Source organism: Neomonachus schauinslandi, chromosome 6, assembly GCF_002201575.2.
Source record: "Neomonachus schauinslandi chromosome 6, ASM220157v2, whole genome shotgun sequence".
NCBI classification, from domain to species: Eukaryota; Metazoa; Chordata; class Mammalia; order Carnivora; family Phocidae; genus Neomonachus; species Neomonachus schauinslandi.
Window position 1 is genome coordinate 105,672,409 of NC_058408.1, and position 17,963 is coordinate 105,690,371.

General features: G+C 53.7%; 1 protein-coding gene across 6 annotated transcripts in view; it reads right to left on the reverse strand.

The window, feature by feature from the left end:
* DLG5 (discs large MAGUK scaffold protein 5) overlaps positions 1 to 17,963 on the reverse strand; it is a 213,866-nt gene that overhangs the window by 148,218 nt on the left and 47,685 nt on the right. For all 6 annotated transcript variants that reach the window (XM_021700052.1, XM_021700051.1, XM_021700049.1 and 3 more), the window contains exons 2-5: positions 15,053 to 15,121; positions 3,200 to 3,362; positions 1,052 to 1,195; positions 164 to 347 (exon numbers count right to left, since the gene is read on the reverse strand). In XM_021700052.1, the coding sequence (XP_021555727.1) occupies positions 164 to 347; positions 1,052 to 1,195; positions 3,200 to 3,362; positions 15,053 to 15,121 (560 nt within the window). The remainder of the gene's footprint in view (positions 1 to 163; positions 348 to 1,051; positions 1,196 to 3,199; positions 3,363 to 15,052; positions 15,122 to 17,963) is intronic.

Here is a 17,963-nt window from a genome sequence, read left to right on the forward strand (position 1 = left end):
GATGGAAGGATGGATGATGGATGGAAGGATGGATGGTGGGTGGGAGGATGGATGATGGGTGGGAGGATGGATGGAGGTGGGAGGATGGATGATGAGTAGATGGATGAGCGGGTAGGAGGATGCACAACCTTGGTCTGCCCCTTGCCACCCTGCCCGGCTCTACCTGCTGCTGTTGGGCCCGGAGGTCACCGATCTCCTTCTGGTCCTCCTCATGAAGCCGCTTCATGTCCTCCCACGACTGCTGCAGCAGGTTACGTTCCCGCAGCAGCTGTCCGTTCTCCCGCCTCAGCATGTCCACGTCATCCTTCAGCTGGGTCTGGTCGCTCAGGAGCCGGCTATGGAGTGTGCTACAACCCCCATACACACAGTGAACGGCAGCCAGCCTCCAACCCCCGCCAGCCCCCTTCTGCAGCCCCTCCAGGCCCAGTAGACCCAGTACACCCGATGGGAGCCCACAGCAACCAGGACAGCAGCACTCAGAGACAGGCCAAAACTCGGTATCAGCCAAATGCCAGAAGGAACCAAACCATCTTTAAAAACCTCATAGCAAAGGGCACACGTATGAAGGCCAAGGCAAGGAGACGAGCCCTTACCTGGTACAGGCCTGGCACCTCTGAGGACTGAGGCCTGGGCAAAGGTCAGCAGGTGGGCAGGTAAGGCAGGTCAGTACCCTCAGAGGGGCCCCAGGAGACCAAAGGGGAACAGGCCCATCCACCTCTCCTACCGCAGAAGCTGCAGCAAAGCCCTTGGACAGTGACCCAGGAGGCCAGCCATCTGCCTGGCCTACTGCCTAATTTTCCCATCCAAGTACTAACCAGGCCCGACCCTGCTTAGCTTCCAAGATCAGATGAGATCGGGCGCGTTCAGGGTGGTATGGCCATAGACCCTACCGCCTAATTTTTGATCCCTTTCCTACCAGCTCTGCTTCCGAAGCTGTCACTAGCTGGTGTGAAGAGTTCACATCTCAGCCTGCACTTAGAAAAACTGAGACCCAAAGACCCAACCCCACTTGCTGAAGGCCCACTAAGTGCCATGCAGCAGTCCCACTCACTGGTAGAAGTCGGTCTCCTTGGCCACCTCCTCGCACCTCTTCAAGGCATTGGTGTGCTGCTTCTGCAGGCTCTGCAGGTCCGACATGGCCCGCACGCACTGGATCTTCAGCCTCTCATAGTCAGGATTCAGCCTGTGGTAGGGCCTGACCCAGAGAGCGGCAGTGAACACAGGCCCTGGGATCACTCGGACAGGGGATGTCTCTGCCCGGGGAGCCTCCAGCCCAGTGTCTCCGGATACTGGTCTCCTATGCACCCCAACCACCTGGCACTTGTTCAACTCAGACATCCTGGCCTCCCCAGACCCAGAGGATCCCTGGCATGGAGGGCCATGGCTGCATGGGCTCCTTGCTCGGGCCTGGAGAGCTCAGAAGATACTGTCTTATTCTCTAGCAGCTCCCAGGGAGGCCGTGCAGCAGGCCTTCACCCACAGTGGGCCCCCCAGAAACCTGTGAGGAAGCTTCTCCTCTTTTTAGGAAAGCGACTGTCAATCTTGGGATAATCAAAACACCAAGGCCCAGTCCAGTTACATGAGCATCCTTGGGGGTATGACCCAGACACCAGGGTGGAGGTTCTGGTGTGCAGCCACTGGTGAGGACACTGGCCCAGAGCACTGCTTCTCAGAGTGGGGTTCCCAGACCTGCAGCATTAGTTTCACCTGGGAATGTGTCAGAAGTGCAAATCCTCAGGTCAGCCCCAGAACTCCTGAATCAGACACGTGGGAGGGAGGGCTAACCAGCAACCTGAGCTTTAACAAGCCCTCTGCTGATTCCGGTGCATGTTCCAGGGTGAGAACCAGGCCTCCAGCTGGCCTTGGTAACCCTGCTCTGTGGGCAGCTGGACAGCAAACGCTGCAGGCTCGGCCAGCCGTCAGTCTCTGGGGGACCCCTCGCTCTGCCTCGGGGACACGAGGCAGGCATTGGACAACAGGCACTCTAGCACACCATGTCTCCACGGGCCCTGCCTCTGTGCTGAGGACCAGATCTTCATCAAAGCAACCTCAGGGGACCACCTTTGCAGGCCTGACATCACCCCAGAGGAACTTCCTCAGGATGAGGCACTCACACGCCTGATGCTCCTAAAGGCAATCCCCCTCCCCTCAGAACCCCTACCAGCACCTCCTAGAAGGACAAATCAGACTCTATCCCTCCTCTTCCATGAAGCCCTCCTGGATGGGGCAGGTGGGGAAAGACCTTCCCTTCACCCCCACCATGGACTTGGTATCCACCTCTAAATGCCAACAAAAGAAGTGATCAAAGATTTTCTCCAAAACCACATAGAAGCCAGGTGGAATATACCCTCCTAAAACACACACGTGGCAGGGAACAATGAACATGGGAACACGTAACTAGCAGTGAGGAGAGGCACATGCAGACACACAGACGTACGTACACACACACACACACACAGACATGCACACAAAAATACAGACGTGCACACACACAGACATGCACACACAGACATGCACACACATAGACACAGACGTGCACACACAGACGTGCACACACAGACATGCACACACGCACACAGACGTGCACACATAGACGTGCACACACACAGAGACGTGCACACACACACAGATGTGTGCGTGCACACACACACACAGACGTGCACACACGTGCCTGCACACAGCCAGACCGGTCGAGGGCTCAGCACGGGGACAACTATCTCCATCAGGAAGGGGCCGCAGACAAGACAGCGAAGAAGTATATTGCCCTGGTGCTGGAAGGCAGAGGCCTCGAGAGAGGCAGTGACGAGCCCAAGGCCACCCAACCAACCCATGACGAGGCACCAACATAGGACCAAGCCCTACCAGCTGCTGCCAAAACCGCCCACCAAACCACCTGCAGAGGACGAGTATATGACAGACACACCCACACTTCTCAGTCTCTGCGTCGTGTGACTCAGGCCACGGGCTCCTATGTGGCTTGGAGGAAGCATAACCGACCTGTGTCCCCTCCCCCCATGCAGGGCTGCAGGGAGGGCGTTTCCAAGCAATGGGGGCAGTGAGGCAAAGGGACACCCTAGCAGCGTAGCATGGACCCCCGGGAGCTAAGGATGAGTGTCTGAGGGGGAGGGGCTGGCATGATGGCAGCGGGACAATAGCCCTGGTCCATCGGGTCTGGCCAGGGAGGCAGGTGCATCACTACCTCTTATCAAAGGTCGTCCCATGGGTTGCGAAGGCCAGGCGCTTCCGCAGTTCATTCCTCTCTCGGGTCATCAGCCGCAGCTGGATGGAGAGGTTCTCCACCTTCTCGTTCACCTGCCGATCCGTGAGGAGGGGTGGCGGGGATGGAGCCTTCCCGGTGGTACCTGGCAGGGGAAAATCAGTAATAAAGTGAACTGGCATTTAGATAGCACTCGCTAGGTGTGCCAGGCACTGTTCCTAGCCCTTGGCCTGCATCAGCTGCGCCCAACAACCCTACCAGGGGGGTCCTGCTAGCATCTGTCTTTCAGATAACACCAAGTCAGGAGTAAAGGGGGAACGGAGACCTAAGCCCAGGCTGTCTGCTCCAGCACCCCAGCAATACCCACCCATTCTGCTCGCCCTGACTGGAGACCCCTACTCTCTTCCCAGCCCGGCTGTGACACCTCCAAGATGGAACCCTTTGGGCCCTGATCTGCGCATCTCTGCCTGGTCTGGAAACAGCAGCTATTCCCAACCCCTGGGCATGGAGAGGCCAATCTAAGAGAATGGAATACACGGCTTGAGGAGGAAGGGACAGGCGGGACCTAGTGAAGCTTCTGAGGCCCAAGGCAGCTGGCTCTGAAGCTGGGGCCCAGGGGCTCTGTTCCCACCCCCATCCCAACCAGGGCTGAACACACTACACAGCCCCCTTCTCGAGCCTCTCCAAATGTCCAGAGGACCTGCCCCAGCGGCCCAGGGCTGTGGGCTCAGAGAAGGCTCTCAGGGAGAGCCGCCCACGGCTAAGGTCAGTGTGACGTGATGCAGGCCAAGTCCTCAGGCCTCTGGCTGCCCAGTCCTTATCAGGCCCTCATCACCTGTGCCCAGGACTCTCCCAAAGGAAACCCCATGCCTTATGCGATTACTAAGAACCAGCAGCAACAGTGACCACCAGCAGTACCTCTGACGAGATCCAAATCCTTTTAAGAAGAAAGCATCTCACTCAAATGTCCAGGAAACAGAGACAAAATCCGTGGTGCTTTTATCTTTAACTCTGTCCACACATTCACCCGGGATATCCACGCTAACCCTGAGAGATCCTAGGTAGGGTCACAGGAACTCACAGCAGCCATCTCATTTTATGAATGTGACCCGGGAGGCCGATTCACCCCAGGGAACACAATGTCTGTCTCCCCTGCAGCCCTAGAATGTACAAAGGGCAAGATGCAGGGTCTTCTGACCCTGGGCCATCTTGACCACCAGCCCCCCACCTGATCCTTTTGGCTGACTGCTTGTGCAAGCCAAGCGTCCCCCAAAACAAAAGATGGGCACTCAGGTATGGTCTCGCATCCTCCAGGAGCGCCAGGGAAGTTGGGGACTTTGATACTTTGGGGGGACAGGCTAGACCACGGTGTGAAGTAGGAGCTCCCACCTCTCAGTTCAGCGTTGAAACGCTGGGAACCCCAATGGGAACCCCAACCACTGAATCGGGCCCCCCAACCCCAAAAGTGCATGTTATTATAGAACCGCCGCCACCACCACCGTAACAGCTGGGACTACTGGGCTCCGGGCCAGGCCTCTGGGTCAGAATGCCCTCTGAGGTGGGGCCCACAAGCATCTCCCCCGCCCCCACATAGTTCTACTCCACAGCCTAAGAAGCCTTCCTTCGCCTCTCCCCAAAAGACCCTGGACCCTCACCCCTGCTCCCGGAGTTCTGGAAAGCAGCTGGTTACAGCTGTGTAGGCTCTGTCACATCCTCTTCTGGCAAACGAAGTCACTTGTAAGAGCCTTAACCCAGAGCCAGATCTACACCGTCATCCAACCTGCAATAACTTAGCCGGTGCTCTGACAAGTGAGGCTTCCTCTGGACGTGTGTCGGATGCCCCTCTCGCTGATGCTTGTGAGTCACCCTCTAACCAACTTTAGGGGCAACGATCCATGTGGGACAGACAAACCCAAGAGAGTGGGATGAAAAGACAAGGAGCACCTGGAAAGGGGGGACCTCAGTGTTCAGAGTCACCACGAGCCACAAAGCAGCAGGCAACAGAGGTCCCAGGGGTTAATCTCCCACACCCAGGTGGGCACTCACGTCGTTATCCCCGTTCTACAGCTGAGAAAACGGAGGCCCAGCAAGATCAGGGAGTGGACTCAAACCTGCATGAAGAGCCAGTGATGCCCAGGATGAGAGCCCAGGCACCTGCATCGAGAGCACACGCTCTCCACCTCCGTGCCTCACTGCCCCCCAAACAGCCATGACTGGTCCTCACTTCCTACCTGGCGGTTTCTGAAACGCATCCCATCCTCTTAAGGAAGTTGCTGCTGTTATTCCCATTTTACACAGCAGGAAACAAAAACGTATCAAGATTAAATGAACTGTCTAGGTCACAGAGCCAGTAAATGACAGCACTGAGTTTTGGATCCCCCTCCATCTACCTGACCCCAGAGCCCAAGGTCTTCACCTGAAGGTTCGCAAACTTTCTGAGCTTAGGACCACTTTACGATCTTAAAAATGACTGGGGACTCCCAAGAGCTTTGTTTACATGGGTTATAACTCTCTAATGATCACCACCGGATTAGAAATTAAAACTAAAAATTTTTAAATATCGGGTGCCTGGGTGGCTCAGTTGGTTAAGCGACTGCCTTCGGCTCAGGTCATGATCCTGGAGTCCCTGGATCAAGTTCCGCATCGGGCTCCCTGCTCAGCGAGGAGCCTGCTTCTCCCTCTGACCCTCCCCCCCTCTCATGTACTCTCTCTCTCTCTCTCATTCTCGCTCTCTCGAATAAATAAATAAATCTTAAAACAAAATTTTTTTAAAAAATATCTATGAATTGGGGTGCCTGGGTGGCTCAGTCATTAAGTGTCTGCCTTCGGCTCAGGTCACGATCCCAGGGTCCTGGAATCGAGCCCCGCATCGGGTTCCCTGCTCCGCGGGAAGCCTGCTTCTCCCCCTCCCAGTCCCCCTGCTTGTGTTCCCTCTCTCGCTGTGTCTCTCCCTGTCAAATAAATAAATAAAATCTTTAAAAATAAAAAATAAATATCTATGAATTTTAAAATAACTGAAAATCCATCCCATGTTGACATAAGATTTTTTTTTATGAAAAATTAACTACACTTTCCATTACAAAACAAAAAAAATGTAGCAAGAAGAGTGGCATCGGGGCGCCTGCGTGGCTCAGTCAATTAAGCTTCTGACTCTTGATCTCAGCTCAGGTCTTGATCTCAGGGTCCTGAGTTCAAGTCTCGCCTTGGCTCCCATGTTGGGTGTAAAGCCTACTTAAAAAAAAAAGTGGCATCGCTTTGCATCTTTATAATGCTATTGATGTCTGGCTTCATAGAGATAGCTACAGTCCCTTATCTGTGCAGTATCACACACAGGATGGATGAACCTGTAGAAAAGTCTGCTCGACAGCAAAGTCTGTGTGAGGATGACAGTGGAAAAGGCAAGTGACATCTTAGAATCATTATGAAAGCAGTTTTGACCTCACCGGCCTCCTGAAAGGACCTCAGGGACACCACGCCATGCTCCAAGAACAGGTGCTCTGTGCTCTCTAATCAAGTCCAAGAAGTTATCACAGAAACATCAACTCGAGAGTTTCAGAAATGAAAAGCACCACCAGGCTCAGCAACGTGCCTCCAGGGAGATAAAGAATTCTCACCCCATTTGGGGAACAAGGCAACAGAAAGATGCATCCCTTCTTTGGCTTCTGAGGAAGATGGAGAGAGAAGCAGCAGGACTGAAATCGGGGTCATCAGATCTGTCGCCACACACAGCCACGGCCTCCTGTCCCAGCCTCCAGCAGGATGAGGACACCTGCTCTGCACACGTGAGGACCTGAGGGGAGCTGACCATTCAGACAATGAAATGCGTGGACGTTGCCCAGCATAAGGGAATGGCCACTGGACAAACCAGGACCCGCGAGAACTGGGGGATCTGAAGGCCCTCTGCTAAGTGGGTTCTGTGCTAAGGGCACCCTGTCCTTACCTGATTCATGCCCACAGCACCCTCCCAGGGATGTGCTGTGATCATCCCAGGAGAAACTGACATCCACAAAGACTGCACCGCCAGGTACACAGTGCACCCCCAGGCAAACGTGGCTCCAACTCCAGAGCCAGGGCCTCAACCACGACACTACACTGCCTCCCGACAGGTAGTGCTCCAAGGTTTGAACATGCATGAGATACACAAAACAGAAGGCCAGCCAGGTCAGAGAAGCCATCAGACAGCAGACTGTCTGACTTAGGGGGACATGCTGCCTGGATGCCTATCAGTCACAGTCAGGAAGGTGGAGGGCAGAGCAGGGCCACAGGACATCTCAAGAAGAATCCCAAGATGGGCTAAGCCTGGACATGCCAAATTAATGGCAAATGTTGCAGAAAATCCTCTCCATTCCCAGTCGACTAAAAATAAAGTTTCTCTGGGTGCCTGGGTGGCTTAGTCGGCTAAGCATCCATTCAGCTCAGGTCACGATCTCAGGGTCCTGAAATTGAGCCCCACATTGCTCCGTGCTCAGCAGGGAGCCTTGCTTCTCCCCCTGTCCCTTCCCCTGTTTGTGCTCTCTCTGTCTCTCATATAGATAAATAAAATCTTAAAAATAAAGGTTTCTTTTTTTGGTTGCACCTCAAGGTTGAAAGACATTTTGAAGATGATGCAGCCCTCCCATCCAAATTGGTTGCCAGAATCCCCCAAATGGCCACCAAGACTGTTGGAACTCCTCCACGGTGAGGGAGCTCACTACTTTACAGCAAAGCCCAGCTAATATCTCCCCATAAAATTATTCTCTGTATAGAGTTTGAATCCGTCTCCCTCTATTTCCCCCACTGACCTAGATGTCCTCCTAAGGGCCACAAGGTACCTACAACCATAACTCCTCTTCTACACAACAGACCTGCAAGCATTTGAAGACAACTGTCACGTCCATTTATCACTATCAAAACAGCCACAGTTAAGAGGCGACAACACCAAACGCTAGCAGGGGGGGCAGAGAAACTAGAATTCCCAAGCATCGCAGGTGGGAATATGAAATGACACGGCCACTTTAGAGAACACTTTGGCAGTCCCCCCCCCTTTTTAAAATAATCTCTGCACCAAATGTGGGGCTCGAACCTACAACCCCGAGATCAAGAGTCACATATTCTACCTACTGAGCCGGCAGGCACCCCTGGCCATCTGTTATAAAGTCACACATGCATTTACCCTACCACCCGGTAATCCCACTCCTGGGTATTTACACAAGAGGAAAGAAAAGTTAAGTGCACACAAACACCAGCACACAACTACTTAAAGCAGGTGGTGAATGTATAAATAGCAACGTTCCCTTCCTCCAAAGGAATACTACTCAGCAAGAAAAGGGAATGGCCACTGGACAAACCAGGACCCGCGAGAACTGGGGGATCTGAAGGCCCTCTGCTGAGTGAAGGCAGCCAGATTCAAAAGGCTGTATACACTATATGATTCCATCTATAGGACATTTGGGAAAAGACGAAAACATAGGGCAGAAAAAGAGATGAATGGTTGCTAGGGACTGGGGGTGGAGGGAAGAAAGGCTGAGTACAAAGTCACAGAAGGGAATGTTTTAGGGTGAGGGAATGGTCCTCAATCTTTTTTTTTTTTTTTTTATTTGACAGACCGCGAGAGAGGAAACACAAGCAGGGGGAGTGGGAGAGGGAGAAGCAGGCTTCCCACTGAGCAGGGAGCCCGATGAGGGGCTCGATCCCAGGACCCTGGGATCATGACCTGAGCCGAAGGCAGACGCTTAACGACTGAGCCACCCAGGCGCCCCTGTCCTGTATCTTCTTGTGCCAGTGATTACATGACCATGTGTGTTTGTCAAAACTCACTGAACTATATAAAAAGGAGAGATTTTACTATGTGCAATGTATACCTCGGTGACATGACTTCTTAAAAACTTATGCTAACAACCAAACCTGCGGTGTCCCAAATGGAAGCCACCCTCCCAGGAGCGGTGTGGTTGCTGGAGTTGTGGACCATCAGCCCTCCCCACCCCCTCAGTCACTGCAGGTACAGCAGTCATCTTAATGAACAAGAAAATAAGAACTCACATCAAGTGAGTTGTCCACAGAAACCGTAAACGTCTTTCCCTCAGCTTGCCTATGCCTGCATAGTTGCTCTTTTGGATTCAAATGCAACTGTCCACTCTCCCCGACTTCACTCCTTCCTCTTTCCAATCTGGAACCCAGTCAAGAAGGCAGATTTCTTTCTTCCTGTGTCCAGGATGGGGTCCGAGGGGTAAGGGACTGCATTACAATGGAGGTGCTTTAGAGATGCCAGGAGAGCAGGCACAGGCCCTGGATTTTGGAGCCGTCACTCACCGGGCCTTGGTGTGACAGGGACAGCAGGAGCAGAGTCTGGCAGGGAGACAGGGCAGGCCCCTTTCACACATGAGTCCTGGCTCTGCCTCCCAGTCGCCATGGCTGGTGTGGCCACCTCCACAGACCACTGAGGCTCAGCGAACTGCTTGGCAGCTGGGTGATCTTGGCCAGAAGCCCCTTTGTCCTTAGCTCCCTTGCCACCACACGCCAGCTGAAGGCCTCCCCCTCTGTCTCATTTACAGCTGGACAATTGCAACTCTGCTCCAGAGCCCTATGGGCCCATGGTGCCAGAGCCAAGGAGAAAACTGGTCATGGCCAAAAGCAGTCAGGTGGAGTGGCCGTGCCCAGCTTCCTTGCTACCTCCAGGCCCTGGCTCTCGGGGGAGAAGCAAAGCAGTGGCAGAACACAAAACCAAGCCACCCTCATCTCCAGCCCAGGAGAGCCACAGCCATCAGGAGAGACACAGTCCCTCATCGTGAACCAGGGCTTCTGAAAGCACCTAGTGTCACGAACTTGCGAGAAAGGTACGTCTCAGGCCAGCCAGACGTCCTAACTCAGAAACCTGGGAAGTGAAGTCAGCACTCCCGTCCAGGTGATTCTGAGGCCTGCTCAAGTTTGATAACCTCTGGCCTGGGCCAAAGTTGCATCTGCTGGCCAGAGTGGCTTTTTTCTCCCTTGTTTTACTGGCTGTCCAGTAGCTACTGCCCACTGATGACATGCAGGGAGGACCCCTACCCCTGGGTCAGTCAGGACAGCTCGGAGGCCCAGCCCTCCCAGGACTGAGAGGGCAGCCGCGGCAGCCACGCCCAGCTCTCGGGTGAAACACTTGCTCTCGGAGCACAGCCTCGACTCAGGGTCTGCTCTGCAGGAACCCGAACCAACAGAGGCAGCGACGGCCTCTTGCCTTCTCGCTGCTCCTACTTCTGAAGTTTCATTCCTAGAAGGCCCAACACAAGGCCCACCTCCTCCACGAAACTTACTCTGATGCCCCTCATCAGAAATAGCTGCTGCCTCCCCTGAGCTGTTTGTTTCCTTCTGTTTTACACAGGGCGCAATGCCAGACGCTTAGCCCTCCGGTGCTATGGTCTGAATGCCAGTGTCTCCCAGCTGAAACCCCAACCAAGCCCCAAGGTGTGGGATTAGGAGGCAGGGCCTTCGGGAAGTGATTAGGTCATGAGAGAGGGTCCCACATGAGCAGAACTAGTGTCCTGATAAAAGGACCCCAGAGAGCTCTCTCCCCGCTTCTCCAGGTGACGACACAGCAGGAAAACGCCATCTGTGAACCTGAAGCGGGCCCTCGCCGGACACGGCATCTGCCTCAATCTTGGACTCCCAGCCTCCAGAAGCGTGACCAATAAATGTCTGTTGTTTCCCAGCGGCCCAGTCGGTGGTGGTCTGTTTTGGCATCCCGGACGGACTGAGACACCGGCTGGACTGTGAGGTCAGGGACCAGGGCTCTCTGTGACCCCTACAAGCACTAAGCACGTGCTCCAAGAGAAGAAGGTGCTCTCATTCTTTGGAGGAACTGAGAACACAGGCCCCCGACCCAGGAAAGGCAGGGTCAGGGCCCAAGGAGTCAGGGTGAGAACCTGTCTGCATGATGACTCACCCCACCTTCCCATGCCAACCAGAAGCTGCATTTTCAAGGAATGGGACACAGAGGAAGCCCTCCAGCTGCTTCTCCTGCCAACAAGCCAAGAGACCTCTTTGTTTAATAAGAAACCTCTCCTGTTGCTTCAATCTGCATAAAATTTAAAGCTCATTTTATAAATGCTACCCAAGGATGTCTGTTCTCCTTAAAACTTCCCCAGTTGTCCCAGATGAGAAATCAGGTCAGGATGAATGGGGAAGAAAAGTATCAACTGCCTGAAATAAGTGTGTGCTCCCGGGGCAGATCCATGAGGCCTACCCACAGGATGGGTTACCTACGGACGGCTGCACGGGATGGGGGAGGCCTCCAGGAAGCCACACGCGCTCAGCTGATGAAAACTGCTCAAAAAGGCGTCAGCAGAAAGTCTCTAGGTTAGCACCGGTGTGGTGAGCTGTTAGCCGTGTCAAGCTGAGAGCCGAAAGGGGACAGGCTACCCGCTGACCTAATGCTAGCCAGGGCAGTCAACCAGGCACCAGCTGTCATAGAGAAGACACGACACCCAAGGCTTCCCCTACCAATTTTCTCTTATGTGGACTGTAACTTGCCGTTCTTTTCCCAAATGGTGTTTGTTAAGGAGACATAAGTGGGAAAGCAGAGGTGATGTTTTATTGCTGTTTTGTTTTATTTATTTATTTTTTTAAAGATTCTATTTATTTATTTGACAGAGAGAGACACAGCGAGAGAGGGAACACAAGCAGGGGGAGTGGGAGAGGGAGAAGCAGGCTTCCTGCTGAGCAGGGAGCCCAATGCGGGGCTCAATCCCCAGGACCCTGGGATCATGACCTGAGCCGAAGGCAGATGCTTAACCGACTGAGCCACCCAGGCGTCCCACGGAGGTGATGTTTTTATCGTAAGACATTGCTCTTGCCTTGCCTTTCCTTAGCTTCGTGGAGAGAGACCGCAAACAAACAGTAACAGCCAGTCTCCATCTGACCAGGGAAAGAGCATGGCCTGTCATTAGGTGAGACTGAGCCAGGAGGAATCCTCCAGGAGGCCGGCAGTGCTCCCCAGGGCTGATCCCACCGCTCATTCCACTCCAAGGGACAGGTCCAAGCCAGCCAGACATTCCAGCGCCCTTGCCAGGGCCAGCCCATCTCAGCCCGGGAGGCCTGTTAAATGTAGATGCTGAACCCCACTCTCAGAGCTCTGGATGTAGCAGGTATGGGGCGGAGCTCAGGAACCTGCACCTCTAACAAGTGCCTGAGTGCTGCTGGTCCAGGGACCATACCGCACGGGCCGCTGGTTTGGGCCCAGACTAGTGATCCAGCCGCGGTCACTGTGAGGAGACCCTGCCGAGGAATGTCTGCGGAAGGCTGCTTGCTGACAAGGAGACACGAGAGGACCCCCTTCATCCTCTGGACCATGTGACGACAGATGTTCTTTTATCTGCTCTGTCCAGTATGGCAGCCGCTAGTCACAAGTGGCCAGAGGGCACCTGAAATGTAGCGAGTGTTACTGTTGAAACTAGAAGTGTTTGTTTTAGTTCATTTTCATTCATCTGAATTTGAACAGCCACCTGTGGCTAGTGGCTCCCACAAGGGGCCGTGCAGCCACGGACACCACCAGGTCTAGATGTGATAGCTGGAACTGCGGCTACAGATGCCCTGCCATCAGCCCGAGGGCCAGACACACACAGAGGCTCACAGAGCCACATCCCGGGGTACTCAGCCCACCCTCAGCGGCCTCTTACTATGTGAGAGCACGCAGTTGTCTGTTGTTTAGGGCGGGGTGAGCAGGTATTCCTATTGCTACAGCCAAAGGTCTCCTGGCTGATGCAGCCACGAGGACATTGAAGTCAGCCTGCAGAAACGTGGGGCTACTCACCCCAAGGATGATGTCAACTGCTGGCATAAGAACAAGAGAAGCAAGACTTGGGTCCCAGTGAGCTGGAGAGGGTCTGACGCGAGGGGATGCAACCAGACCCGTCAGCATTCAAGATCTGGGCACCAACAACCATGGCTCAGCCTACGACAGGAAGCCCACAGCCCTACCTTCTGCTTGCTTGCCAACTAGCATCTGGGGACACTGCTGACCCCCCCCCCAAGGACTGAACCCAGCCTCAGGTACATATGGAACCAACCGGCGGGGGGTTGACATGAAGCTTCTTCCGGAAGATGCAAAGGTCCAGCTGCATAAACTCTATCTTCCTGCTCCTCCTTAAAAATTCCACTATTAACAATAATTGCTGTGGTTTAAGTTAACACCTCTCTCTTTGGAGAGACTAAAATGCAAACGTTCCTAAGAAAGGTACCACTTTAATCCCCGAAGCGTTGACGTGATGAGTTTGTCAGCTATCTGTTAGATCACTGCACTTGTCCCCAAGGGTGAGCATGAGGGAGGCAAGAGAGGTGCACTCAGGGTTCAACCGCTTCGGTTTTACAAAAGCCCATGTTGCCGCTCCACCCATCCGGACTGCCCCACCCCCAGGGGCTTCCTGGGGGCCAGGCCCATGGTCGAAATTCCAACAACCCTATCATTCGGCCGGCGGACTCACAGCAGGTGGCACACAGTAATAAAGACTGAAGCTCTGACCTGTGGTCCCAGAAGTGTCCTCCCTGAACCCTGGACAAGGATGAGGGACCTATGCTGGCCTCACTGTGTCCTCCCAAAAGTGTTGAAATCCTGACCCCCTCATAAACGTGAATGTGACCTTATTGGAAACCACAGTCTCTGCCGACGATCAGGTGAAGACGAGGTCAGCCTGGAGTAGGACGGGTGTCCCTTTGAAAAAAGGAGATGTGAAGACAGACACGCACACGGGGAGAACACCATGTGAGGACAAAGGCAGAGACTGGGATGACACATCTACAAGTCCGGAACATCCGGTCCAAACACTGCCAGCACCCCGGCGAGAGGAAGGACAGAGGCCTGGGACAGACCCTGCCCCGATGCCAACAGACTTGGGGCCTCCAGAGCCGCAAGAGAATGCAGTTCTGCTGTATGAGCCACTCCGTCACGGCAGCCCCAGTGAACAGTGCCCTACCTCCCTACTGCTACCAGTCTCACTGGGCTGACCTCCCTCACTGTATTCACTCACAAAACCGTCTCCCCCGTGGGCCCTGAGATCCACAGGCACTGGGACCACATCTGCCCCAGTGCCCACACATTCCAAGCCCACTTCTGGCCCAGCAGAGGGGCTCTGTAAGTGTCTGTCGACTTAACACATGAAAGGTCTGCCCCCAACTGGGTCTGGAGTCCCTGGCAAGAGCATCAATTTCCCCATCTGTCTATATGCAGGAGATAAAATAATTGGACTGGATGACCTCCGGGGGCCCTTCCGACTACAGAAACTCCAGGACTCTCCACTGAAGGTGTACCCATCCATCAGGGTCAGATCGGGACATGAGAAACAGCACGGAGGGTGTTAAACAGAGGGTACGTGACGCAGGAATGGGTACCAGAGGTGTGGGAAGGCTGGGAGACCAGGACAACCTTCCTGCTGGGAGTCTTCAGTGAAGGGAAAGCAGGACCAGCTGTGGGCTTCTGGAAACACATGGACGGGCTACTCCTGTCCCCAAGGCAACAGGAGGCCCAGGGGGCTGTTCCTGCTTACAAAGGACAGTCCCCAAAGGGGCCATTCTCATGGACAGTGGTCACTGAGGCACCAGGTCGGGGGCAGGGGAGACAAGAAGCTCACTGAGAAGTCCCATGCCCTGACAAAGTAAAGGAATGGTGAGACGCAGCCTCCCCCAGGACCTGCCAGCACCAGATTCCTGCCCTCCTCCATTAGGAGGACGTGCTGCTGATGGGAGAAGGTGGGAATGGAATCAACAGAAGATGGCCCCATGAATGATCTGACAGGTGAGGCCGACTTGGGGCTATCTCGGCTCACACCCAGCACCCCCCCGACCTGCCCGGTGCCCTCCAGGAAGGAGGGGTGCCCAGGTGGTACTCACCCACACTGCTGAGGGAACTGCTGCTTTCTGAGTCTGAGGGCATGATGGACAAGACGCTGTAGGTGGAGCCTGGGGAAGAAGGACAGACCGTTTGTTACTAACCCCAAACTACTGTCAGACCAACTGATCTTCAGTCAGCGCCAGACTGAGAACCAACACCACGTCAGGGACTAGAAATCGGATCTGCGGGGTCAGGCAGGTGTGGTCAGCAGGGTCTAGTCCGTGGTATTTCTGCCTGGCCTCTCACCTGACCTTCCCACCACCCTCCTGCCCTGGAAACTTACCCACGCACAGAGAGGAACTCGGAGCCAGTCAGCTGGCCTCTCCTTAAGACATCTGGGGAAAGGCTTAGCAAGGGAGCAACATGCCCCCAGGTTAAAATAGGGCCTGGGGATTTCCTCCAGATCTTTACCAATATGATGCTGGCTTCCATGCAGAGAGCAACAGAGTATAAGTTAAACATCTACGAACTATTTGTTCTTTTTGCCCAACTGTTCTGCTCTTGGGTTCTGACTGTATTCAAGCTTGGTCCTTAATAATTTAGTCAGTGACTGCCCCCTTACTAAAAGTTATTCATAAAATTATGAGCAATTACACTGTCACCAAAGCCAAGAAGCAGTCCGTGCTCCCTTTTTGGCCAACACTTAATGTTGTTAACTCAGTGCTGGACACACAACTGCGTCACACCATGGTTCAGTTTGAATTTGAGTATTTTCTAAGCTAAGGAGATTACCCGCCTGGCATCGGTATAACCTCTGGGTCAAGAAACCCCATTTCCGAAGCAGCTCTCGTCCACACATGAGTAGCTGGGTCACACTGAGCAAGTCGTTTGTTTTCTGGAAGTCTGCTCCCTGGCCTGTATGGGGAAGGGGTTCAACCAGATGGCTTATAAGGTCCCATCTCAGGATTACACTTACCCCGATGGCATGCTTTTCCTGTGACTACAGGTGACACCAAGTTAAGAGGAAGAACTGACTCCAAGACTATCTTGGGAACGGAGAAAAGCACTGCACGCACAGAGGGTGGGTCAAAGAAAACAAGATAACGGCAGGAATGCAATGTTTTGTCCTTGGAACCAAAAGAACTACAGAGGGAAGAGGTGTGTGCACCGGGCAAGGCAGAGCGGTGAGCGGTGAGCTAGAGACGGGATTTTTGCAGTAAAGCCTTTGAACAAGCCTCAGGGCTCTGATGAGGAAAAGCAGCCAAGAACTAATGAGATCTAAGGCTCCAGAACCAGAAAGGTGGGGGCCGGATTTAAGGTTTCTCTCCCACCTCAACTCTTGACTAGCTACCTAATACCTGCACACCCTCCGAAGGGACAGCAAAGGGATGAAGAGTTGGGGGTAAGCAGGGCAAAGGAAGGAGGAGACTTGTGGGGGCAGGGAGGGAGGAGACCACCAGGGTGACAAGAGACCCCGCGCAGAGGAGCAACCTCAGGGGGAGGAGATACAGGGCAGACAGGCAGGCAGCCCTGGTATACTGGTGTGCAGGGGAGCTGGCAGCCGTGCCCCCCAGAAAAAGAGATGAAAGCAGAGAGCAAAAAGGAAAAAACAAGGAAAAGGGACTTTGGTAACGGCGAGAACTAGGACAGTGGCCGGGCATGACTGGTGGCCTCGTTATCGAATTTTCTGAGACTCTCTTGAGAACCTGTGGGTGTTATGTCATTATATATTTGTCCAAACCCCTGGAGTGTGCAACACCACAAGTGAACCCTAATGTAAACTACAGAGTCTGGGCGACAAGGATGTGTCAGCATAGGTTCATCAATGGTAACAAATGTACCACTTGGGTGCGGGATGTTGATAGTGGGTGAGGCCGTACACGTGTGGGGGTGGGGGGATACGGGAATTCTCTGTGCTTTCCCCTCAGTTTTGCTGTGAATCTAAAAGGCTCTTAAAAAAATTTTTTTTTATTAAAAAAAAAAAGAACCTGTGGATGTTTTGCATGGATTGAAGAGGATGATTTCGGGAGGAGAAGACGGATGATCTGTCTTCAGATAGGACTGTCAAAAGGATCCATCTGTGCCATCCGGCCTCCAGGAGCAGGACCCGCCACGGCAGGGAGGGGCTGGAGAAAGCCGCGGGTGGGGGCGCCCAACTGTCAGGGCTGGCTCCGTCTGAAGAGACCTGGGAAGGGCGGGGACCTCCTCAATGCACACCTCACTTCACAGAGGCCCCCTGCCACCTGGCCCGGAGGCCACATCACTCGAAGGGAGAAGGAACCAGAAAACCCCAGTCAGCCCTGAAATTCCTTGATCCCACCAAAAAATGAAGAGCAACGTTCAATGAAATACCTCCTGTATTTCAAGTTCCACCCACACGATTCATTTTGCTGTCCATTCAACAACAAAACAATGAGCGCCACCGATTTCTCCAATCATCTCTCTTCCCACACCATGAACAGTAGTAGGCATTGCATAAGGATCGGTGAAGTAATGTCAGGTAGAATTCAGGCACTCCATTGGTATCTTCAAAGGACAAAAACGTCAACACAATGCCAATTTTCTCAACTCAACTGACAGTGTCTTAATTATTTTTTTCTTTACAGGGACAAGGAAGGCTGGCCAGCTGGTATGTTGGTGGACTGTTTTCGAAAGATGCCCACTCAGAAAAGCAGGCACAGATAAACTCTCCCACTCACACCTCCCAGATCTCTGAGCTTGCGACACCATGGCCCGCACACGGACAGCCGCTCCCTGCAGGAACGCCTTGCTTCTTCCTCACTACGGGCATCAGCAGAGCCCCATCTTCCAGTAAAGCACCCCTCCTCATCAAGGCGTCTCTCTCCTCCCCCATGGCCAGTTTCCACTGTTAATTAAATTTGGCAGACATCTTCGTCTCTCTCCACCCATCTCCCTCCCTGGCTGGGGGAGTCAATTCGCCAACCAACACATTCTGTTCTTCTTCCCTGT